This window comes from Capsicum annuum, chromosome 11 (assembly GCF_002878395.1).
Source record: "Capsicum annuum cultivar UCD-10X-F1 chromosome 11, UCD10Xv1.1, whole genome shotgun sequence".
Taxonomy (NCBI): domain Eukaryota; kingdom Viridiplantae; phylum Streptophyta; class Magnoliopsida; order Solanales; family Solanaceae; genus Capsicum; species Capsicum annuum.
In genome coordinates, this window is record NC_061121.1 from 43,813,919 (window position 1) to 43,838,978 (window position 25,060).

Consider the following 25,060-nt stretch of genomic DNA (forward strand, 5'->3'; position numbering starts at 1 on the left):
CAATAGTGTTTTAATATATGAACCAAACATAGTGTAATCATGCGCATTTTAATTCTATATTCCCCTTTGCTGTCATCCATTATTCATGAAAGGAGTTCGTAAAGATCTCAAGATACTTTATATGAAACATAATTATTATATTGAAACATGCTATCTTGATATCCCATAAATTCATGGATATTTGGAAAGATATTTCAGTATCTTTTAAATTCATGAAATATTTATAAGGAGATCAACAAGCTTCAAAATTTTATAAAATCATGGAATATATCCAAAATTCTTTCTTCTTGATAATCAAAATCAAATACATCAAGAAGATCTACCAAATTTAAATACTCCTTTCATAGAGATTAAATCTAAATCTTCCTACGTTTCGAGAAATACGTCACTAAAGCCCTCGAATCACGGAGAAAATCCATATCAATCCAAATCTTCATACGTTCAAGAAATACGCTATTAACGTCCCTCGAATTATGAAGAAAATCAAAAGAGAAGAATCAAGGAAGGAATAGATTTGTACCTATATCGTTTATCAGTAAAAAATATTATTATTTTTTTATATTTTAATTTGTGGTTGAAGTTTATTTTCAATAGGACAAAAAAAACATGGTCAGCTCGTTCATTTTCTGCATGCAACGTGGTAGAGATTTAACGTAGTTCTATCACTTCAACATTTACATCCTTCTTTCTTTTCCTTTTACTTTCATACTGACTCGAATTCATAATCTTAGAATTGAATATACAAGTGTTTCCTGTGCGAGCAACGTCCCTCTCTTGTCCAAAGTATGGTGATGGTTTATTGTTGAGTTCAATTTTATCGAAAGGACTATGTATTATCATTACATTTTTCTTGAGTTTCAAGAATCTTTACGCATAATTTAAACTAACTTAAACTAGTAGATTTCATGCTTTGTAACTCAAAGAAGGCAATCAATGAAGAATTTGATCAAGAATTAATTCTTTTATTCTATTTGATGTTGGTTATTTGAGTCCGGAACCAAAATATGTCATGAAATTAAAAAAAAAAAATCAAAATATATCATATTTTTAAAGTGGTACCATAATATGCTTAACTTTCTTAAAAAGAAAGTTATATGCATTATTTTTAACGAAAATGAGCAAACGGAGTTAAGTTTTAGAAAATGTACGTAACTCACTTAATAAGTGAGTTATGCATTTTTTTTAACATAACTCTCTTTAATAGAAGTTACATAACTCTATTAAAAAGAGAGTTATGCATTTTTTTTTTTTACATAACTCATTAAATAGAAGTCACACAACTCTTTTAAAAAGAGAGTTATGCATTTTTTTTTACATAATTCACTTAGTGAGTTATGCATTTTTTCTACATGACTTACTCAAAAAGTGAGTTATATAATAAAAGTTACATAACTTGCTTTTTTTCTCTACGTAAATATAATAAAAATTATATAACTCACTTTATAAAAATTTACATATTATGTGAACAATTAATTTATCTTTTAAAGTTTTATTTTTTTAGAAACAAGGCTAACTATTACGAAACGGAGAGAGAAAAATTCACTGATTATGTGAGTTATTCAAATATAAAATAAGTTAAAAAAAATGAGTTATCCATTGAATATAGCTCTTAAAATATGTGTGATAAATGCATAACTTTATTAGTAATATGAAATATGAATATGGTGCGAAAAATATATGAGTTATGCAAAAAATTGACAAGTTCATCAAAAACATTTGTCAATCATAAAAAGTATCATTAGAAAAAATGTAAAATTCACAAAAAAATGAGTTATCCTTCTTATTTCTATAAAACTCTCTCTCTCTTTCTCTCTCTCTCTCTCTCTCTCACACACACACACACATATATATATATATATTATTTCCGTCACGCGGAGTTAAGCCCCTAAAAATGCGAGTATAAATGTGAGTATAACTCATTTTTCTATGAATTTTATATTTTTTCTAATGGTACTTTTTATGACTGCCAAACTTTTTTGATGAACATGTCAACTTTTTGCATAACTCATACATTTTTTGCACCATATTCATATTTCATATCACTAATAAAGTTATGCACTTATCACACATATTTTAAGAGTTATATTCAATGAATAACTCATTTTTTTAACTTATTTTATATTTGAATAACTCACATAATCAGTGAATTTTGCTCTTTCCGTTTCATAATAGTTATCCTTCTTTCTAAATATATAAAACTTTAAAAGATAAATTAATTGTTCACATAATATGTAAGTTTTCATAAAATGAGTTTATAATTTTTATTATATTTACGTAGAGGAAAAAAGCAAATTGTGTAACTTTAATTACATAACTCTCCTTTTGAGTAAGTCATGTAGAAAAAATACATAACTCACTAAGTGGGTTATGTAGAAAAAAATGTATAACTCTCTTTTTAATAGAATTGTGTGACTTCTATTTAAGTGAGTTTGTAAAAAAAAATGCATAACTCTCTTTTTAATAGAGTTATGTAACTTCTCTTATATAACTCTCTTTTAAGAGAGTTATGTTTAAAAAAATGCATAACTCACTTAAATTTACATTTTTTGAAACTTAACTCCGTTTGCTCATTTCCGTTAAAAATAATGCATATAACTCTCTTAAAAAACAAGTTAAGCATATTATGGTACCACTTTAAAAAAATAACATATTTTGATATTTTTTTTAAGTTTCATGACATATTTTGGTTCCGGACTCTTGGTTATTTATTTGGAGTCTAACTAATTTATATTTGTGTTGGGAATTGAAAACTTGCACACTAAGGTAGAGCATTTATAACTAGAAAAAATTCATATTCAAGGCTCAAAATTGAGACATGTTTATAAATACATCCTCCGTCCTAAATTGAGATGACATATTAATTAAGAAAAATAATTAATAACATGACTAGTTTATGATAGTACCCCTATTAAATAATGTTTACATTTTAATTGAAAGAAAAAGTAATTAAAACATGAAAAAAAATTATTTCTTCTTGATTAATGAAAAAAATTAAGTAAAATGGGAAATCAAATTAGAAAATTTAGGACGGATAATTTGAAACGGAGGAAGTAAAAGAATACATACAGTTGAATTTTGTTGGTTCCTTTGAAGTTTTAGGAGTGGAAAAAAAGTTGTTAGATCAAAAAGTATCTTCGTCAAGGCTCAAATTATTTTAAATAGAACTCAAACGACGAACAAGTGCATCACTAAGTCAAATTTTTCTCTCCATCAACAATCTTTTTTAATTCATTTGATTATGTGTATTCGAGGAGGAATTTGATATGAAAGATCTTGATTTGAAAATTAAACATTTGATATGCGACATCTTTGTCATCAATCTGCTCGAAAAGGTTTTGAAAATTTTTTATATGAATGAAGCAAATCAATTAAGTACTCTGATGATTATTAGATCATCACTTGATGTGAATAAAGATTCATTTCGATCTTAAGTAAAGAACGAGAAAATCTTTGATCCTAAAGTATCATATCTTAGTACATTGGTGTACTAATTTATCCCGCTAACACTATAAGATTTGATGTACTTTTTCGATTAATTTATTAGCAAGGTATAATTCTGCTCGTATTGAGAGATATTGAAATGAGATTAAACATACATTATGATGTTCAAGAGGAACTATCTGTTTGGACTTATTTTGTTTAAATAAAACTCAAAACAATGAACAAGTACATCACTAAGTTAAATTTTCCCTCCATTAACAGTTCTTTTTAAATCATCAACAGGGATATCAAAACTCCATATCAATATCCTAATGCTAAAACAAACTTGGATGCATAATATTAACTATTTAGCTTTTTAAATATTTATAGGTAACATTACAATGGTCAAAGATAAGGTATAGTGATTGAAGGCTATATAGTCAAATTCTTTCGTTTCAATTTACGTAACACTATTTAATTTGATAGAGAAAAAATTTAAAAAAAGATAATTGACATTCGTGCTCTAAAACAAGCATTAAATGTTTGTGTGGCTATAATAATTTCATTATAGGTAAAATAAGAATTTTAAAGTTAATTTTTTTTAATTATAGAAATGTGACACTTTTTCTCTACTAAAAAATAGAAATAGAGTTTCCTCCACCACATTTAATAAAAAAATTGTGTTAGAAAATATGATTTACCCATCAAGTTTTCTCCGAACTGGCTCATTGAAAAAAAGCATAGTGTGAATCATATTCTCGCTGAAATACTGAAAAACTTTCTAATTTTATACTAATATTTTTTCCTTTTCCACGGATTTAATTAAAATATATGTGAGAATAACCACTGAACAATTTTAAATCAAAAATTTCAACGAAAAAATAATTAATACTTTTTAGTAGTGTTTGTAACGGATTAAAAGAAAAATGTACCATGAATTTTTAAATAAAAAATTTCAACGAAAAAATAATTAGTACTTTTTAGTTGTGTTTGTAACGGATTAAAAGAAAAGTGTACCATTGATTGAGAAAACATGAATAACAATTTTGATGATTCAAAAGTTGGTCAATTATATTTCATTAAGAAAAAAAAAAAGAATCAAAAAAATCAGGCAAAATGACTTTCTGAATCCTTATACTATGTCGATTTTGTAAGTTGGATACTTTTACTTGCATTTTTGTCATCTGAACCTCTGAACCCACTAAAAAGCAACATTTTAAACTTTTTTTGGTGGAGTGTAACACACTCTACCCACGTCAGCTGTCACGTCTGCCTCACTACCATGTCATCTGCCACATCATTTAAAAAAATTAAAAAAAATTAAAAAGTATTACATTAAATTCCAAGTCATTTTTAAAATGCTAAATAACAAATTAAACATTAAAACTAATTTAATTAAATAAGAAAAATTTATAATTATAGAAAAATTTGAATAATCATGTTTTTAATTTTTGCTCACAAATTATACATCAAATTCATTCCAAATAATTAAAATTCTTCTCCAACTAATTTAAATTTTTAACTATAAATTCATATATACAAACATAATAAATTTTTTATTTTTAAATTTGAATATCTTTAAAAAATTCACAAAAAATTTAATTTTTTTTAAGCGAAATTCACTAATTTTTTTTCAATATTCACTATCACTCACTTTCAATTCAAATTTAAATTTTTATTTAAAAAAAAAAAATGAACAAAATTGAATTGAGGAAAAATTAAAATAAAAAGTGAAGGTAGTGGCGGGGGCTAGAAGAGTGTTGGGGTGGGCTGGGGACGGGGGAGGGGATGGGGTGGGGAGGGGTTGGACGGGGTTGGTGAGGTGTGAGGGGGGTGGGGACGGGGTTGGGGTGGGGTGGAGAGGCTGGAAGGGTCTGAGGGTGGGGTGGGATGGGGCTGGGTGGGGTGTGGGGGTGGGGACAGGCTGGGGTGAGGGGGGGGGGAATTTTTTTTTTTGTAATTTTTAAAAATATTTTAAAATTATTTTTAAATTTTTAAAAATATTTTTTTAATTTTTTTTAATTTTTTTAAAAAATATTTTAAATTTAAAAAGATGAATGGAAAAAAATGACCTTTTTTTATTTTTATTTTTTAATTTTCATATTTTTTTAAAAATTATTTTAAGCTAAAATTGACCCCACTCGCACCTCTAGGCTAGTGCCTACACTCTCTTTGTTCTAGTCACCATTTCAAAGCCACATAAGCAAAGTCAATAGTCAAAGAGTGCAAAATATTGTTTTTTAATGGATTCAAGGGTCCCTCTTTTCTAGATTCATGGATATTGAATCAATCGAACGCACTTCTAACCAGGTAGAAGTGTTCAAATTATAAAACTGAAAGTCATTTTGCTATTATATGAATGAAAACATTATTTCAATATTGGCACTTCATTCTACTTCAATTTCCCTTTTCACCCCCTAAACTTCTCAAACACCACACTATCCACAATCCTTAGCCCCCTTATCTCCACCAAAAAAAACTTCCATCTCTCTTTAGAACTTTGTAGCAATGGCTTCTTGTATTGTTTCGTCCTTTTTACCGAAACTTTATTCATCAAAAATCCTTCTTCAGAAACCACATAGAATATCTATTGGCCCATTGACCCCGTTTCTCAAATTTCAAGATTCAGCTCCTTGTCAACTTCCTGCTAGAGGATTCACTACTATATGCTTTTCTAGTCCCCAAAAAGGTCCTGGTTATAAAGTAAGTATAGTAAAATTCAAATTGCCAATTATTATTTTTACTTGTTACTCTCTCGAGCCATTTTTACCTGTCCACTATACTAAAATATATGTCTGGTTGTCATTTTGTAATGCATTTCCTAAAGCATTGAATTTATTACTCCGGTGTGTCAAGTCAATACTGAACAATTAAAAATGGACTGAGGGAGTATTAAATACCTTATTTCTTGAAGTTGAGGGTAATTTCTATTGATGTTTTTGTAGTATTTCTTGATTGTGGTTATGGTGTTGACTTGTTAACATTTGTATAGTTACTTAAAAGTAACTCAGTTTGGCATTAAGGGTGGTTTCTTTTTATGTTTTTGTAGTATTTCCTGATTGTTTGTGTTGACTTAATAATTTTATATATTAAGTGGAAGTAATTGTGCTATATTAGAGTGATGTAATGAAATCTTGAAATTGAAAATGATAAATTTGAGTACTTTTGGAGTGAGCTTCTTAGATTGGTATTCCCTATGAGTAATTCTTGTGTTGACATTTTGTATATTAGGTGGAAGTAATTGTGCTATGTCACATTGATGTAATAGAATCTTGAAATTGAAAATGATAAATTTGAGTGCTTTTGGAATGAGCTTCTTAGATTGGTTTTCTCTATGAGTAATTCTTGTGTTGCTTTTTCCTTTTCCCCCAGGAAAATGGACCTGAATGGCCAATTTTGAGACGCTGGGATGTGCCATGGAACTGGCAAACTGTTTCACTTTCTTCACTTGCATGTGGATTAAGGTGTAATTTTATTACCTGGCTAAGATTTCAAATATGACTGGCCAAAGAAGTGTAATCTTATTGTGAATTGTGAAAAGATTGAAGCTTTTTGTAATGGATGTACTATTGCAACTAAGCAAGATAGAAGATTTGTGAACTGCAACATTTTATTTGATAGTAACTGAAAATGGTAGTTTTGTTCTTTTTGTTGTTGTAAAATATCTTTATAAGCTGAAATTCTGTTTTGTCTTGGAAGCATATTGGATAACTAGTAGCTAGTATTGGTCTTGGGAGGAAAAAGCTAACTAATATTCAGGCAGTTTTGTTTTGACAGGACTAATAGAAACAGCATCAATACCATATGTAGGACTTGATGTAGAAGCATTGAGCTTGGATGAGAAGGCTGAAATTTTGTTCGCTGATCAAGCGTATGGACAGTCATTTTAGTATTGTTTTCACTTTGGGTCCAACCTCCCCGATTCTGATGTTTTGTGTACTTTTTGTTTTTTCAGTATAACAACTGCAGTTGTGCTAATAGTCCTTTATACTCTCACCAAGTCGTCTCAACCACTTCCTGATGGCATATATCGTTATGGTAATTAGCATTTCTTCAAGTTATGGAATGATTCATTCATCTGTTGCTTTATTTGGTCAAAATGTATTACATTACACCGTAGTTGATTTACGGTCTGTTAGTATTCCAGATCTGAAGGAACCTTTCAATCTCCAAAGAGGGTGGCTTTTGTGGGCTGGAATTGGTCTAGTGGGAGCAGTAGCTTCCATTGCTTTAACCGGAGTGGCAATGTCTACTTTCAACAGTGAGCCGCCACAAAGAGAGGTCAGAATTGAACTAAAAACCACTGAAGCAGATTAAATTTCTTTTTTATCACCTGTGATGCTTTCTTTAATTCCTTAAACCTTGTTATAGACTGATGCTCTTGCCCGGTTACTCCCATTGATAGGCTCCTCAAGTATAAGGTACTTTCGAAGGAAGTTTGAAGTTAATTTGTAAATTATCTCTGTCATCTATAGGTCAATTGTTTTGCGTTAATGGCTTTCCTGCCACTCTCTGAGTACTTGTAAGATATACCAATTGAATTACCAACTCTCTTTTTTATGTAGCACTGTTTCTCTGCTTGGCGTTACTGGTGTACTTGCTCCAATTCTTGAGGAGACTGTGTTTAGAGGTTTTTTTATGGTCGCTCTGACTAAGTGGTATAATTCTTTCTATATAACTTTGATTATAGATATACTACTGCTTTACATTTGTTAGAACTGGCTCTATATTACAGATAGTCCCTTTTATTTTCTCTCATGCTTTCCCATTTCTTCTTGCAGGTTACCTACACCGCTCGCAGCAGTTATTAGTGGTGCTGTATTTGCTCTTGCACATCTCACTCCTGGACAATTTCCTCAGCTATTTGTTCTTGGTATTGCTTCCAAATTCTTAAATATAGACGACACTGGACAATAGAATAGTAAAAGCAGAAAATACGAAAAGGATTAACATACTTGGGTTTTACACTTATACTTCTGAAAGTTCTCAAAAAGTTTCTTTTGGGTAGGAAAAATTAGTTCTAGTAAGAATTGTTTATACTTTGTAAGACAGGATCAACAACTTTCTGTAGTTTTTGAGCTAATATTTTATTCGAACATAGTAGAATGGATATAGAAAGTTTATGTAGTTGACCTCTACTAGTTTGGAATTGAAGCACCATTGAATGAATAGTTCATCGATTTCACCCTTTCTTATCATTGTACTTCTCTTCATGCTTAATCTGACATGAAAAATGACATGCATTCAGGGACTGCTCTGGGATTTTCTTATTCTCAAACGCGGAACCTTCTAACGCCAATCACAATTCATGCTTTCTGGAACTCTGGTGTTATTTTGCTTCTGACCTTCCTTCAGGTAATCTTCTCCCTGTTCATTCAGTTACCTCACTGCTTTGTGAAGTCATTTAAAGCATGGCAAGCTTAGGATTAGCATCTAGTAGGCAGTATTTGTTGCCATTTTGCTTTCTGTGAATATGCTAATCTGATTTCTTCCTCTAAACTCTTTTGTATATAGCTCCAAGGGTATGATATCAGGGAAATAATACAAGGAATTTGACTTGGGCATCATAATTTTCTGGACAAAGCCAGTTAACGATTCTCAGTCATCTTCATCGGCTTGTTCACAGTTTCTGAACATATGAACGGATCTGATTTTAGTTTCTGTACTTTAGGCTCAATGCTAGTTGGAGCTTGGGTGGAATGTGAGAAGCTATTGTTGTTTTCTTTTTCCAATGCCGAATTGCTTATGAAAAGCAGCAGAAGAATCCACAAGGAAACTTCTGTTCAATTCTCAATAATCTAATATACTATTTGTTGTAGGTTGAGTACGGAGTTTCCCTCTATTGTATCATTATGTGTAGAAGTTGGTCAGGATTAGTTATATGAATGAATCTTTGATAGCCATTTGCTTCATTTGGACATCTCTCTATCCAAGATTCTATATTATGGGATTCTCTTCACATTCTAGAGACAAATATCTAATTAAACTAAAAAGGCTACTCAATGATATGGGGTTCTGTTCACATTCGTGGGAAGTTTAAATCTTCGATTGAATTTAGAAGTGTCGCACCAAAGCCAATTGGCACAACTATGAATGTCTCATTAGTATTTCAATTGTATGAGTTCGGTATTTGCAGATAATTATTTTTGTAGATGCTGAAATGCTATTTATGGCTAGTGATGGCAATGGGACCGGGTGATCTGAAATAAATTGCTGCAACCATTGAAGTCGCTGCTGCCGTCTGAGCTAGCAAGAATTATTAGGCTAATTTTGTGATCCATCAATCAAAATTTACCCTGGCCAACAGAGACATAACTACTGCAGTGCTAACCTGAGTTGCAGACTTCACTTTTTTGATGCCACACCCGTATTTGATTCTCCAAAATACACTACTTCTGGAGATCTAACATGCATCTATAAGACATTTTTGAAGAATCTGGGCAACGTAGGTTCTAACAAGAGTTTCAGTTCTCAGCTGGAGCCTGGAGCTATTAAGTTCTCTATCCATCAGTAATGTCTTCCAAAATTTCAGTAGTTTCTAATGTCTCATGGATATCAAGGCGGCACTCGTGGTTACAAAAAAACATAATATGAACCGTGTTGAAAAGAGAGGAAAAAACTAAACCACTTGCAATTAGTACTTAGCCATAGACATCTGTATCTGAGAGTACTGCATATATGTTGCAGTTCATGCAGTTTAAAAGACAAAAGGTTGTTTACAAGGCATAGCAGTTCTCTTACGATCCCATCCTTCTTACATTATATCAATCATAGCAGTTCTTTTATGATCACACCCTACTTACATTATGTATATATCAGCTTAATGATTGCTTGAAACCTTATTTCAACACTAATGTGCGACTCAGCTGAGACCTGAGAGATGACAAACTGAGAACTGGCCTGTTACGTGTTTTCTCCTTCTTAATCTGGATCAGCTGGTCATAAACACACCAGGGAAAGCTAATGAAATGATCTCTTTTCAATCCCTCATTGTAGCAACCCCAATATCTAGGATGGTATGTAACGTGGTACCAAGCTGAAGCCTTTGGTAACATGTCATCTATATCATTCCGCCTCTTGAACCAGGTCCTTGCCTCCTTCCTCAAGGACCTCACAGCAACACCAATGGCCTCTGCATCTTTTCTGCGGTCAAAAGTTTTTGATGCCTTCATGATGCCACCACTGAGTATTTCAGCCTCAGTTTTTATGCCATAATAGTCCATTAAATTACCCAGCTTGTTGTCATATTCAGTTTTGTAGTCGAAAGCTTCATCAATGTAATCTTCAAATCCATCAACTTCCAAATCAGTATCATATGATCTTCTGGCAACTTCCCTTGTGAAGGTCGCGATAGAGCTAGCCTGAGGTGCTGTGTCCTTTACTTTCCTGAAAAGCTTTCCAATAACTCTTTCCGAGTGATAGGTTGGCTTGTCTGGCTTATCCATGAAGTCCGGGTATTCTTTAGGGCGCAACTGAGATGGTATTTCAGCAGGAACACCAGTCTTTGGAAAGTCAACTGCAATTGAAAAGAGCTGAGCAAGTTGTTTGCATGGATCACTCATGGCCATACCAGGTTCTCTGTCAGCAAATACGACATGTGCATTTGCTATGATTCCCAAGCTGTCATTCACAATATAGTTGGTGAAGTACTCTTCAACTTCCTGCAGTAAGCAGACAGTGGAAAAGGAGTTGCTCAGTGCTTGTAATTGTATTACACATCTTATAAGTATCTGAATGCAAAGGATCGAAGTCCACTCCCTACAACAAATTCAAGAGTATGTAAGTACAGTTTCATCAGGGCTGTAATTCCTATGTCACAGATTGGTAAGCAAATCATGATTGCAAGGGAAAAATGATGCATATGATGATCTAAAGCAAATAGCCAAGAATGAGCACTCTTCGACAAACTTTAGGGACTCTCAGGCTTCATCCCTCCACAGCGAGATAACAATAAACTTCAGGGACTCTCAGGCTTGATCACTCTGGTCTGCAGTTTTGGATTTCATGTGCCTATTTAATCACGAATCTGTGCAGAAGTGTTCTGTTTTCCTAGTTTCCGAATTATGAAGGGTAAAAATATGGTACTTTTTGCTACTTTGCGCACCACTAACCTGGACCTCATAGTTTGATTTTGGTTAATTTTTTCATATATACTATTGAAGTTTACTAACCAATACTAGGTATTAAATGGAATAGGGAAGCCAATATTCCTGCAAGAGTTATAGTTTCACACCCCATCAACGCTCTCACAACTCATCCCACCAGCATACCTACTTAAAACCTTGCCCCAGTTAACATATATCAGGTAGTAAAGATTGAGGATGGTGAAAAGTACATTAACCAGTCCGTAGTTGATGCACCTAACACTCATACACTAGACTAGATTCGACTGAATACAAGTCTTGAAGAAGGTAATCAGTAATCTCAGCAATAGAATAAGTGGACTATACTGAGGGTTAATCAGAAAAAAGGAGTAAAAGGAAAGAATAATATGAAGACCATGCCAATTCTCCGGAAGCTAAAAAAGACTGAACATAGTGATGCATCAGAAGCATGATAATTTTGGAAGTTAAACTAGGGGTACCTCAATTGTGACATCATGATCCAATTGTGTGTTGGGTGCTGGAAGATATTCCATCGCCTCGACTTGCCTTGGCGGAACCAGGTCTTGATCCCAGCAAACAAAGTAGATATCCCCATCCAAATCACTCCCAGAACATTCATTTGGATGAGGCCTGTCATCAAAGTTTTAACACTGATTAACAATGCCATGAAAAAAGAAATAAACGTAGAAAAAGTTCACAAGGATGGACGACGATTAATTAGTTCACATTTGAAAACTCTTCTATGAAGAAAAATTAAGAATATTCTAGATAGATGAAATACTGCTGAATTATAGTCACAAAATGATGACCCCATAACTATATAAAGTTGCATGATTGCATCAGTTCCACAATCAACAGGACATATGTTGTTTCCTATAAAGAACAATTAAGACTCTATAGGATGCTATCCTTCCAGAACAATAAGCATTCCACTTCTTTTCACTGTAAACACAATGAAAGCTACTTTATAGAGGTCATGTCAAGCTACAGAGATTTCGATTATACGGTTCTTTACGGAATGAAATTTCATGACTATAGATTCCTAATATAAGCTTCTTACAAGAGTACTATTTCAGAATGCAACCATCAAAAGAACTAACACTTTGATAGTTAGTACGACCAGGAAAGAACTGCTAAATCCTTCTACATAAGATTACGCGTAAATAAACAGTTAATAGGTTTCCAACGTAAAATTACCTTTTTCCTTTCTGGGGAAATACAACACAATCTACCATGTGGTGCAGCGCTGGAACATCTACAGCCCTTAAAACACGAATATCACCAGGATGCAAGCATGGATTTTTTGCAACCACCACATTTCTCTCAAGAATGAAATTACAGTTGGTGGATCTGCTGTCATTACATGGAAGTAAATCCTCATAAAATTCTCTACGTGCAGCACCACTAAACTGAACAAACACCTGACCATACTCCAAGGTTCTGGATTCATCCAAACATCCCATCATTGTTCTTCCATTTGGAATAAATATTCTTGTTTTGGTCCGCAAATCAAGCAACTTTGATGCACGGAAGGTTTGCAGCATCATTGAAAGAAAGGGCTCAGCATCAGGCTTATAACCACAATTTAGCATCGCCTTGAGAATATTAGTGTTCTCTCCAGGAGACATCAATTCCAAAGCCTCCTGTGCCTTCAAAGAATCATGCAAGATAGCATCAAGCTGATCTACAGCTTCTTTTTGCTTCAGTTCAAGAACATAATCTTTCACCCCAAGTGTAGACAAGAGAGTAACCAGTTGACGATTAAGATAACAAGGTTGATATTTGCTCCACCCAAGGACATCTAACTTTATGTTGTTTGATTCATATTTCAACATGCTTTTTCTCAAAGATAACTTCATTGATGAATATGGATCAACAGCCACAACGCCTTTACATCCACCATAACGAATCTGGAAAGCAGATGGCGTATATTGAAGGCCACACTTTGTGGCAACTCTACGAGCAAAGTCAGCAGATATTTTTCCAATTCCATCAGAGAAGACATAATCGATTCCACTTACATGAACCTTTACATCAGGAATAAGTTCAATCTCATGCCTACGAACACTCAAAGTCTCTTTGGAGGAACCAAAAGACTGACCAAGTCTGGCTGCATATTTTGCGACATTCCTAATTTGCGAAAAATCACCCATCCATGTTCTTATATCATTTGCAGTAAGGCCAGGTCTTGATGCAAACATCCACACTGAATTATCCCGCAACTGGCTCGATGAAAATGCAAGAAATTCAAATTTTTTATCACCAATTACAAAGCCTTTCCGCAGAGTTGATAGGATCCTCTCATAGATGTCTGTCCTCATACCATTTCCAGTACTTGCTCTTGGTAATAAATCTGTAGAATACAGTTTCTCCCACTCCTCATCAGCAAAAGAAACTCGAAGAAAGTTATCTATGTCTCCAGAATAATTGCGGAGAACCCGATTGGAAACATTAACCTCCGGACCATGAAAATAAACTTTGCATGGTGTTACTACGACCCTTCTTACATACATCAATCCATCATCTAAAGTGATGGATGGAGATTTTGGAAGTTGTCTACCCTTGAGATACCCATCATATTGCTCAGTGAGCCACCTCACTGGATCATAACAGCACTCCTTTAAATAGTACAGTTTCTCTAAGGCGTGCTCAATGCATGCAATATTTTTCCTTAGAGGATCAACTAATCGGAAAAAGTTTACATTTAATGCTAGCCCAGGAACACATCCATGCTGTACCAAAGAACTAATTTTGAACAATATCTTGTAGGGCAATGCAACTCCTCTGGGGGGCTGGACAATGGGAACCAGAGCCGATTTTTCGGAGAAAGCAAAGGTGAAACCAGTCTGTAAAGTAAATTGGTTTTCACGTTCTGCATAGTAGTAAAAACTTTCCTGGAAATTTGGAAGTTGGATACCCTTGGGGAACTCCAAACATAGGCTAGAAGATAGCCCTATCCAAGATGGAGGAAAATCTGTTGTCCTCACCCACTGATCATCAGGAGTTTCCTTAAAGAAGCTATAACAGGAGTTCTCAAGTTTCTTATAGACCCGAGGAGCACCAAATAACTAAACCATAGAAATTGAATGAATAAGACAATAATGAATATTATTGTAAATCAGTAAAGTAGACCACCGATCTAACCAGAACTCAATTATATGAAGCTATATATTAACTGATGTAACTATTAACTGATGTGACCATACTAAAGAAGAGGTAAGCTATATACGCAGGCTTTTTCTAATATTAGACAATGTCCAAAGCTGGTACTAAGTCTAACTTCCGCATGCATAAAAGGGATACAGAAATGATTTTGCCTTAAGTGGATCAACAAACAATAAGAGACTCAATACATGAGAATTGTGTACCACTCAGCCAATCAAATAGTCACAATCAGGGAGAAGGATGAAAAGAATAGCTAAAGGTATGGAATAATTAAAAAACCTGTATGAGGAGAAACTGAGCTCTTTGACCATATGGACGATGAAGCACAACCTGCCATATATTTTCATATGAAAGCTGAAGTTTATAATCAGCTGAACCACAAGATAAAAAGAAGTAAATTTTCTTCAATCCAATGCCAAATTTAATTGACACTTGAGTACTTCCCAGCACTGCAAACTTCTCATCTGATATCTGACATCCAAAATTCAAAGTTATGTCATCCATGTGATTCACATACGTCCGCAGTTGGACCATATCAGTCCGCATTTCCCAAGCCTTCAAATAAGAAGTGCCAAAATACAGCCTCCTACTAGCCAAACAGATGATTTTCTCCGCACATATGCTGTTGACAAATTGAACTTTGGCAAATGCTCTAGGTCCTCCTTTGGACAGTTTAACCTCCAATGCAGTGACAGTTCCATATCCTGTATGTCCCTCTAAGAATGACTTGACCACTTCTGCAGACAGAAGATGAGGGAATCCGGAAACCTGAATTGTCTTACCCATATAACCAAATTCCAAGTGTAGTTCGCCTTTCAAATGCTAATCACCACAGAAATACCCCCTGAAGTCTACATACATGTTAACACAAGTAAGACTACTTGTAAAGAATGGAAGATAATAAGAATAAAATAACAAGATTAAGGTTAAAATGTTAATATAATGGGTAAAAGAAGAGCCAAACGTTAAGGTAAAGGAGAATCCAACATGCTATCATTTCAAACTTAGCCGCATCTGACTATTTTATGCGGATTATTGAAATAGCTAAAGTTTCTCTAAAACAAAGCACCGTATATTATAATGCAAATACGCAGCAGTTTCAGAATCCAAAGTTAAAGATAATTGAAGAGACCAAACTAAACCAACAGGAAGTTTCAGAATCCAAAGTTAGAGATAATTGAAGAGACCAAACTAAACCATCAGGAACAACTATGAGTGTCATATCCGTCGAACATGTAAGCAACTAAAATGCTGCATAAACAGAATATCTAAAGTATGCTCAGCCTAATGTGATGAAAACTAGACTCCACAAAGTTAAGCAAAACTATGACTAACCACATAAAGGAAAACATCAAACAACCATTTCACGTAGTGGGGTTCAATTTACACTTTCCGGACTTGTGAGACTAATGCAGCAAGATGTTAATGTAGTTGTGAAGCGTTTAGCGAATGAATCATTGCATTTGCTATGCTTGTTGATCATTAATCTAACCAAATAGGCCACTGACTCACAAATAAAAGAACAGATTACAGAAAAGAGAAGAAAACGAATCAAGAAGGAAATCAACTGATTTCAGATTTTTGGTCAATTAAAGTCAATCATCTAGCTAATGTTTTTTTTTTTTTTTGACTTTCTCCAGTCTAGCAAATTACTAGTACCTCTAACAATAGCTAGAGTTTTTCAATTTTCAGACGTTGGGTTGGTTAAAATTTTTTGAAAACAGTTTCTCTGGGAAAACAAAATACTTAAAACTGAGGAAAATGACCTCCCTAATGGAAGTATTACTCCCATAGCCCTCATCTCCACCACTCCACACTCTCATACCCCCACCGCTCATAGTATTTGTTTAGATTATACTCCCTCTAGTCCAGATTAACTAAATTTGTGAGGCAATTGTGTCCTCCCCACTCTCTAACACAACTCATCTACACCCATAGTCTCCATGCCCACCATCCCCCACCTCCCGTAGTAGTTGTTTAGATTATAAATAAATGCTTTTAGGATAATATTTTTTGCTTAACTACTAAACACAAGTAAAAAAATAAGAAATCCACTTATCTTCCAAAATAACATTTTCAAGAAAACATTTTTTTAAATCTAACTCTTGCTTATGCTTCTTTATAGCCCAATGATCAATGAATAACATCAGTTGACATATTCTTTACATCAGGAATTTTATATAAATTTCACCACCCATGATCATAAATATTCAGTCAGACACACAAAACATGAAAAAAGATTCAAACTTTAAACAACTAAAACAAAAAATGAAACCCCAAGAAACAGTTAAAGAGTTAATACAACACTAATCCAACATAACATGCCTCAAACACATAAACAACACAAAATAAACTGAATAAAAACTAAATTTCACATGAATATTGAAAGTTTAAAAGACTTACTATGCAAGCATACTACCCAATAGTAACAGAAACTGAAGCAACAAACTACTTATTACACAAGACAACACAGCGAGTGGGAGTGGGAGTGGAAGTGGGGGTGGGGGTGTTGTAGGGTGGGAACTGATCAGTCAACCCCAAGTCTAGTAAGTAAAGAATATTTTTTTATCATGTTTCGTAGCTTTTGCTTTCAAGGTATTTAGTTCCGTTTGGCTATAAAAATTTTATAGGAGTATTTTTTTCTTTTAAAGGAAAATTTTATTTTATTAAAAATAGTGTCTGATTATTCAAATTTTAAATATAAATATTTTTAAAAAAATTATTTTTATTTTTTATAAAATAAAAAATAAATTTAATTTATATTATGATCAAAAACAATTCTGACTTCAAAAATTTTTAATCAAACCTATAAGGAAACAAACAGGTACAATAATTCTTGGCTTTTTTCTTTTTCTCAGCAGAGGTCGTACAATTATTCTATAGCGAACATTTTAGGATTTGTTTACATGTTTGCTTATGTGTTAAGATTTACGTGAGACAACCAATCAATTAAGTCATATAAATAAGGACATGTACTTTATTTTTTCAAAAATTGATTTTTTGAAATATTTTAAAAGAGGAAAAACAAAATTCTAACCCTTTACATATTTTTTTAAAAAAATTGTGCTCTTTTTTATAAGAGATTTTATTTATACACATAAAAATGCTCCTTTTTTTGTACATGTAACAGATTTTTTTAAAAAAAAATATTTTCTTCCAATTCAAATTGTAAAAAATAGGAGATCCCTTTTTTTTTTTTTGTGAAAATGTGTGTCCAAATATAATTTCAAGCTTTCAAATATTCTGTTTAGTTATTTTTTTCACCCTTCCTAAAAAGCTCTAACTCAAACTAACAACCTCAAGGTTAAAAGTGAAGGGTCTTATCATTCCAGTAACTCCTCTTCATCGTATTTTTTTCCAACTCCTTTTAAATAGTATGTTCTCTGTTTTAAAAAAGAATAATTATTTTGATTTAAAATAAAATTTAAGAAAACAAAGAAATTTTTGAATTTAACGATGTTAAAATTAAAGTTACGTAAAATGCACTAAAATATCTTTTAATTCTATGATATCAAAAAAGGACAAGACCACTTTTTTAAAAATAAACTAAAAAAAATAGATCATTCTTTTTACAAAAGGATAAGACTACTTTTTTAAAAGTAAACTAAAAAAAATAGATTATCCTTTTTTAAAACCAAGTACAACATTTTTTTCAAATATCTACTACTCCTATATATCCTTTTGACGCGTTTCAATGAATCTTTGCTTCTTTGTAAATTTTTTTGTTTTGGCACTTTGAATTTTCTTTTCTTTTTGTTTATTGTGTTTTGGCACTTTGAATTTTCTTTTATTTATTTTTTAATTGTGTTTTGGCAAAATATATAGACAAATATTTATTTACTATTATTTATTTATTTATGTTAGATTGCTTTCAAAGCTAACAGGGTACAATAATTCGTTTTCCTTTTTTTCTCAAAGGTCGTACAATAATTCAAATTGGGAATAGTGTTTCTTCCTATATTCAGACTTGCGTAAGACCATCTGTCAATTAACATTGTAGCCTATTAGACATATACTTTTTTAACCAGAAAATCATTTTAAATATTAAGTTGATTTTTTGAAATATTTTGAAGACAGTTTCAAGTTTGCAAAAATAGTTTTAGTAAAATTTTTGGGGAGAAATTATTTTTTTTAGGCTACTTATGATTTTTTATTTTTTTTTAGTTTTATGTCTTTTTTACAAGAAATATTCATTTTTTATATATTAAAGATCTTGTAAGGATTCTGACTCGTATATTTAAGTGTGGGGGATCTGGCCATCATATTTGGTAGGATTCCCACATAGTTTAGATGTGTTCTAAACCTTAGTTTTAAGGAAAAAAGATTAAAAATATCCCTCAATTTTAAAAAATTGGCCAACTTTGCCTTTCATCATACTATCTGGCTATATATACCCTCGTCATTAACAAAGTTGTTATTTATATCCCTGAAATAGATGGAAAACCCCCAAATTAACTGAAATACCCTCCACAAAAGTTAAAAACCCCATCACCCCTTAATATAACCCACCTCGACCCGTATAACTCAAATACAATCTTTAATTTATCATTTTATCAAACAAAATCAAGTATTTGCATTCCTAAAAGTTGATATTATATTCTGTAACTTGGAAGGAATGTAGATAATGAATGGTCAGTTAATGGTCATACATATCCAATACTCCCTCCGTTTCAGAATAAATGAATTGTTGGGGTATTTATTGGTGTTTCAATATAAGTGAATCATTGAATTTTTTTCCAAATTTACACTTATGATTTGACAACCAATTAACTTTTAAAAAGGTATTACAAGGTCAGTTTTTTCCTTTTTTGGAGTAAAAATGAAAAGTTGTATTAAATCAATGTCTTTAATGTTTTTTCCTTAATCTGTATGCCAAAATCCAATAATTCATTTATTATGAAACGGAGGAAGTATTAAGCTTGGGGCGAGAGGCTAATATCTGGTCAATCATTCCTACCAATGCTGCTAGAATAGGAAAAATTAGAAGAGTTCCATTGCATTGAAAACTTAGGGATCGTTTCGTAGAGTGTGTAAGAATAATGTAAAATATGGTGTATTAATAATGTTTGTGTTAGTCATGTTTGCATTAGTTATGCTTGTATTTTTCTTATGCAGTATTTGATTCGATGTATTAAAAAAATATGAATTACATAATTTTAAAAAGATTTTTTTTTTTTACATAATACACTCAATAAATATATATATATTGAAAAGGATGCAGAATTTTTTTTTTAGAGGTAATAGGGTCTGTAAGCATTTTAATGCATGTATTAGATTCACTGCATCACTAATGCTATGAATTTTGAGGTATTAGTAATACACACCTCAATACACAATAATGTGTATAACTAATGCTTGCATTAGTTATACATATGATAAAAAACTCTACCAAACAAGGTACTACTAATACACATTAAACTAATGCATGTATTAACATTCCAATACACTCTACCAAACGACCCCTTAATCCATTATGCATCTCAGTGCAAATGAAACTTCATGTTTGTAAGTGGACGACTGAATAAGGGAGACATAAAAGGAAGTACGATCTATAAATGCATAGTATAATCCATGTCTATTAAACACGTTTCTTCTCTCCTCCTCCATATATGGACATAGGTTCCACACGAAATACAAAACCTTTCAGCACCAAGCAACGATACTTACTCTGTTTATTAATTATTGATCTTTCTTGAGTAATTGTTATTGGATGCTAGGCTTGATACCTTTTGAGACTGTGTTTGATTGTATTTAGGATATTTAGTTATACGGGCAAATATGGTTTTTTTAATTCAAATTTGGATATTTCAGTCAATTTGAAAAATTCCACCCATTTAAGAGGCATAGATGACAACTTTATAAACGATTAGGGTATATATGACCATATAGTATGACGAAGAGTAAAGTTAATCAATTTTTTAAAGTTGAGAAGTATTTTTGACTCTTTCTCCTAGTTTTAATCTAAGGGGATTCTTTGGCATGAGGATGAAATAAATAAAGTTATGACGGAATAATAATATGAAATAAGTATCTATCATATATATTAAATAACTTATTTCATCATTATAATCTACACTAATTTCTGGGCACACGCATGTACCCCATATCAATGAGTCTGTAATGTATATTATTATTTAGTTAAATAATACATTTGAGCTGTAAAATAAAAGTTATTTGGAAATTGTTTGGTTATAATTTCGTTTTTGTTTTTAATTACAAAAACTATCAAGCTCGTTATTTCTTTTGGGGTTAGTTATCATAATATACTAAATTATAAATTAGTGACAAGGTTCTAATAATGGTAAAGAATAAGCACATCACTTTTTCTTTATCATAATTCAGAAATGTGGAAGAAAATATTCATCAATGATACTACAGCAGGAAAAATATGACCAATTCGTACATCAATATTATGAACTTCCTTGTTACTGTAAACAAAACTTGTTCCAAATATACAAAAGATACATAGGAGGATTAAAATCAAAAGTCAAATTAGACAATCAAATACCTTCTATTACAATATTTTATGAGTTGAATATATTTATTTGGGTGGCCAATTGAAGCTATGTATCATTAACTAAAAGATTCTCACGATTCCACACTGAGAATCTTATGGTAAATAAAAAACAGGATCTTGAACATGAATTTAGACCTGTTTTGCAAGTTCGGTATAGACTCAGAGGACAGCTCCTACAAAGAATTGAACTAATGAAGTACACAAGCACGTGAATTCTCAACATAAATGCTAGTTAAGTCTTTTAACATTAACAAGCATTGAACCAAGAGACATAATCCAGTTGGTGTCCTTTAGTTGATCTAACACATAATTGAAGTCCCATAACAACAAATCAAAATCAGCAACAGCAAAAACTGTATCAGTGATGTTCCTTTAGATTTCGGTTGGATGACAAAAATATATTTATCTTGAAATTGATAATATTATACTTTTATAGCAGTATCACGAGTCATATTATTATTGTTGTGCTTGATTTTGTCTTTTCCTGATTTATTTGATTCAGAACATTTTTTTATCTTGTTTAATAGCTTTTGCTTTCAAAGTATTTAGTTCCGTTTCACCATAAGAATTTTGTACTTTTTTTCTTTCAAAAAGAAAATTTTGTTTTATTTTAAAAATGGTGGTTGACTATATAAATTCTAAATATAATTTTAATTTTTTTTCACTTTTACTTCTCACAAAATAAAAAAATAAGTTTAATTTATATTCATGATTAAACACAATTCTAAATTTAAATTTTTTTAATTTTGATCCTCAAACATATAAAAAATAAAACAGGGTACAATAATTCTTGGCTTTTTTTCCTTTTTTTCTCAACAGAGGTCGTACAATTATTCTATAGCGAATATTTTAGGATTTGTTTACAAGTTTGCTTATGGATTAAGATTTACGTGGGATAACCAATCAATTAAGTCATACTAACACTACAGGGACATGTATTTTATTTTATTTTTAAATAATTTTTTGAAACATTCTTAAAGAGGAAAAAATAATTTTCTAGCCTTTTATACAACAACAACAAACCTAGTATATTCTCACATAGTGGGATCTGGGAAGGATAAAATGTACCCAGTCTATACCGCTCTTTTTACATGAGAAGATTTCATCTATACACATAAAAAATGTTCCTTCTTTTTGTTACACGTAACGGTAACGGATTTTAAAAGAAAAATATTTCTTTCATTCAAATCGTAAAAAACTAAGAGGTCCTATTTCTCTAAAATGTGTGTCCAAATATACTTTTAAGCTTTCAAATATTTTTTTCAACTATTATTTTTTACCCCTTTTAAAATGCTCTGATTCGAACTCACAACCTTAAAAGGGAGGGTGCTTATCATCTCAGTAACCTTTTTTTGTCATATTTTTTTTTCCAGCTCCTTTTAAACAGTATTTCTTTCATTTTATAATAAATGAATTATTGGATTTTGGCACACAGATTAAGAAAAAAGCATTAAAGATATAAATTTAACACAACTTTTTATTTTTATCCCTAAAAAAAAAAGCTAACCTTGTAAATACCTTTTCAAAAGTTAATTGATTGTCAAATCATAAGGGTAAATTTGAAAAAAAGTTGAATGATTCACTTATTTTGAAATACCAATAAATACTTCAACAATTCATTTATTTCGAAACGGAGGGAGTACTTCTCATGTTTCAAAAAGAATGACAGTTTTGACTTGACATACAATTTAAGAAAATAATTTTTTTATTGTATCCAGTGGTGTTATGTGAAATGCACTAAAACATACTTTAATCTTGTGATTTTAAATATGTCATACAAAAAATTAAAATTAAAGTAAATGAACTTAAAAAGAAAAAGAAATTATTTTTTGAAAACTACGGGAGGACAACATTTTTTTTTTTCAAATATCACAATTTTTATATTCAAATATCGACAATATAGCCTTTTGACGCGTTTCAACGAATCATTACTTCTTTGTAAATCTTTTTGTTTTTGTTTATTGTGTTTTGGCGGAGTATATAGACAAATATTTAGTTAATACAGTAGTTATTTATTTATTTATGTTAGATTGCTTTGAAAGCTAACAGGGGTACAATAATTTGTTTTTCCTTTTCTCTCAATAAAGGTCGTACAATAATTCAAATTGTGAATATTGTCTTTATTCCTATATGTTTGGTGATGTAGTCAAACTTGCGCAAGAGAACCAATCAATTAAGTCATCTAACATTGGAGGAGCCTTTTGGATACACTTTTTTATCCAGAAAATTATTTCAAATATTAAATAGTTTTTTTGAAATATTTTGAAGATAGAATTTCAAGTTTGAAAAATGGTTTTACAGAAATTTCACCACTTATGATCATAAAGATTCAGTCAGATTCACAATACATGAAAAAAAATTCCAACTTTAAACATCTAAAACAAAAATAAACCCCAAAAAACAGTTAATACAACACTAACCCAATAATATATAACAAATATGCTGAATCAAAGCTAAATTTCACATGAATATTTGAAGTTTAAAAAGACTGGAAAATCTACACTACCCAATAGTGACAGAAACTGAACCAACAACCAACTTTACTTGCACACAGAAAGTAGGGTTGGGTGGGTGGGTGAGGTGTGGGGTTTGGAGAGGGAAGTGATCAGTCAATCCTAAGTTAAGTAAAGAATCAGGGGCGGTTCAAAAATGTTTGGAGGCTTAAAGCAAAGCTTTACTAAGAGGTTTCAAATTTAACTAATGTTCTGCATAAATTCAGACACAATAATTTTCAATTTTATACATAAAAAAATATAGTATAAGTCCCTAGGGAGGTGCTTTGGAGATGCTCGGAGGTGAGAGGGGTCCCGGAGGCGTACATCAAAGCTATTAAGGACATGTCCTAGGGAGGGAAGACTCGGGTGAGGATGACGGGAGGAGACTCAAAACATTTTTCGGACGAGAAGGGTTGCATCAGGGATCAACTCTCAGTCCGTTTCTGTTTACACTGGTGATAGACGTATTGACGCGGAGTATTAAAGATGAGGTGCCTTAGTGTATGTTATTTGTAGATAATGTAGTGCTGATTGATGAGACGCGGGGTGTGTGAATGATAAATTCGAAGTTTGGAGGCAAACTCTTAAAGCTAAGGGGTTCAGGTTGAGTAGGTCCAAGACGGAGTATATGAAATGCAATTTTAGTGACTCGAAGTAGGAGGACGGTGTGGTGGTGAGGTTGGATTTTCAGGATGTTTGTAAGAGGGATAGTTTTAAGTATCTTGGGTCGGGTCTATGATTCAAGGGAATGTCGAGATTGATGAGGATGTCTCTAAACGTATTGGAGCAGGTTGGATGAAGTGGAGGCTCGCCTCGGAAGTATTGTGTGATAAGAAGGTGCCCTTAAAGCTTAAAGATAAGTTCTACAGAGTGGCAGTCCGTCCGGCCATGTTGTATGGTGCGGAGTGTTGGCTAGTCAAGAATTCTCACATTCAAGAAGGTAGCGAAAATGAGAATATTGGGTTGGATGTGTGGACTTACTAGAGATGATAGAGTTAGGAATGAGATTATCCGAGAGAAGGTGGGAGTGGCGTCGGTGAAAGACAAGATGCGGAAGGGAAGACTAAGATGGTTTGGGTATGTAATGATGAGGGACACAGATGTCTCAGTTCGTAGGTGTGAGAGGTTAGCTTTGGATGATTTCAGGAGGAGTAGAGGTAGGCCAAAGAAATACTAGAGAGAGGTGATTAGATATGACATGGAGCTGTTACAGTTGACTGAGGATATGACCCTAGATAGGAAGGAGTGGAGGTCGCAGATAAAGGTAGAAGGCTAGTGCAAGGGTGGGTTGTATCTTGTAGTTAGGGAACTCTTGTGTAGCCGGGTTAGTAACCCTAGGACTGTGTCCATTGGTAGGA

The 25,060-nt window shown here is 32.3% G+C and overlaps 2 protein-coding genes across 2 annotated transcripts; one reads left to right on the top strand and one right to left on the bottom strand.

The window, feature by feature from the left end:
- The first annotated feature begins 5,777 nt into the window (after window positions 1–5,777).
- LOC107847445 lies at window positions 5,778–9,332 on the top strand. Its single transcript, XM_016691690.2, has 10 exons — window positions 5,778–6,123; window positions 6,793–6,884; window positions 7,184–7,291; window positions 7,376–7,458; window positions 7,568–7,701; window positions 7,792–7,841; window positions 7,986–8,078; window positions 8,202–8,293; window positions 8,669–8,775; window positions 8,935–9,332. Exons 1-10 carry the CDS (start codon window positions 5,929–5,931, stop codon window positions 8,974–8,976), a joined length of 996 nt encoding a protein of 331 aa, XP_016547176.1. The 5' UTR covers window positions 5,778–5,928; the 3' UTR covers window positions 8,977–9,332.
- A 688-nt stretch (window positions 9,333–10,020) lies between these two features.
- LOC107847444 (probable RNA-dependent RNA polymerase 1) lies at window positions 10,021–17,472 on the bottom strand. The gene is made up of 5 exons (XM_047398747.1): window positions 17,094–17,472; window positions 14,970–15,541; window positions 12,723–14,593; window positions 12,005–12,155; window positions 10,021–11,081 (listed from the first exon to the last, which is right to left on the bottom strand). Exons 2-5 carry the CDS (start codon window positions 15,474–15,476, stop codon window positions 10,260–10,262), a joined length of 3,351 nt encoding a protein of 1,116 aa, XP_047254703.1. The 5' UTR covers window positions 15,477–15,541; window positions 17,094–17,472; the 3' UTR covers window positions 10,021–10,259.
- Between the last annotated feature and the right edge of the window lie 7,588 nt (window positions 17,473–25,060).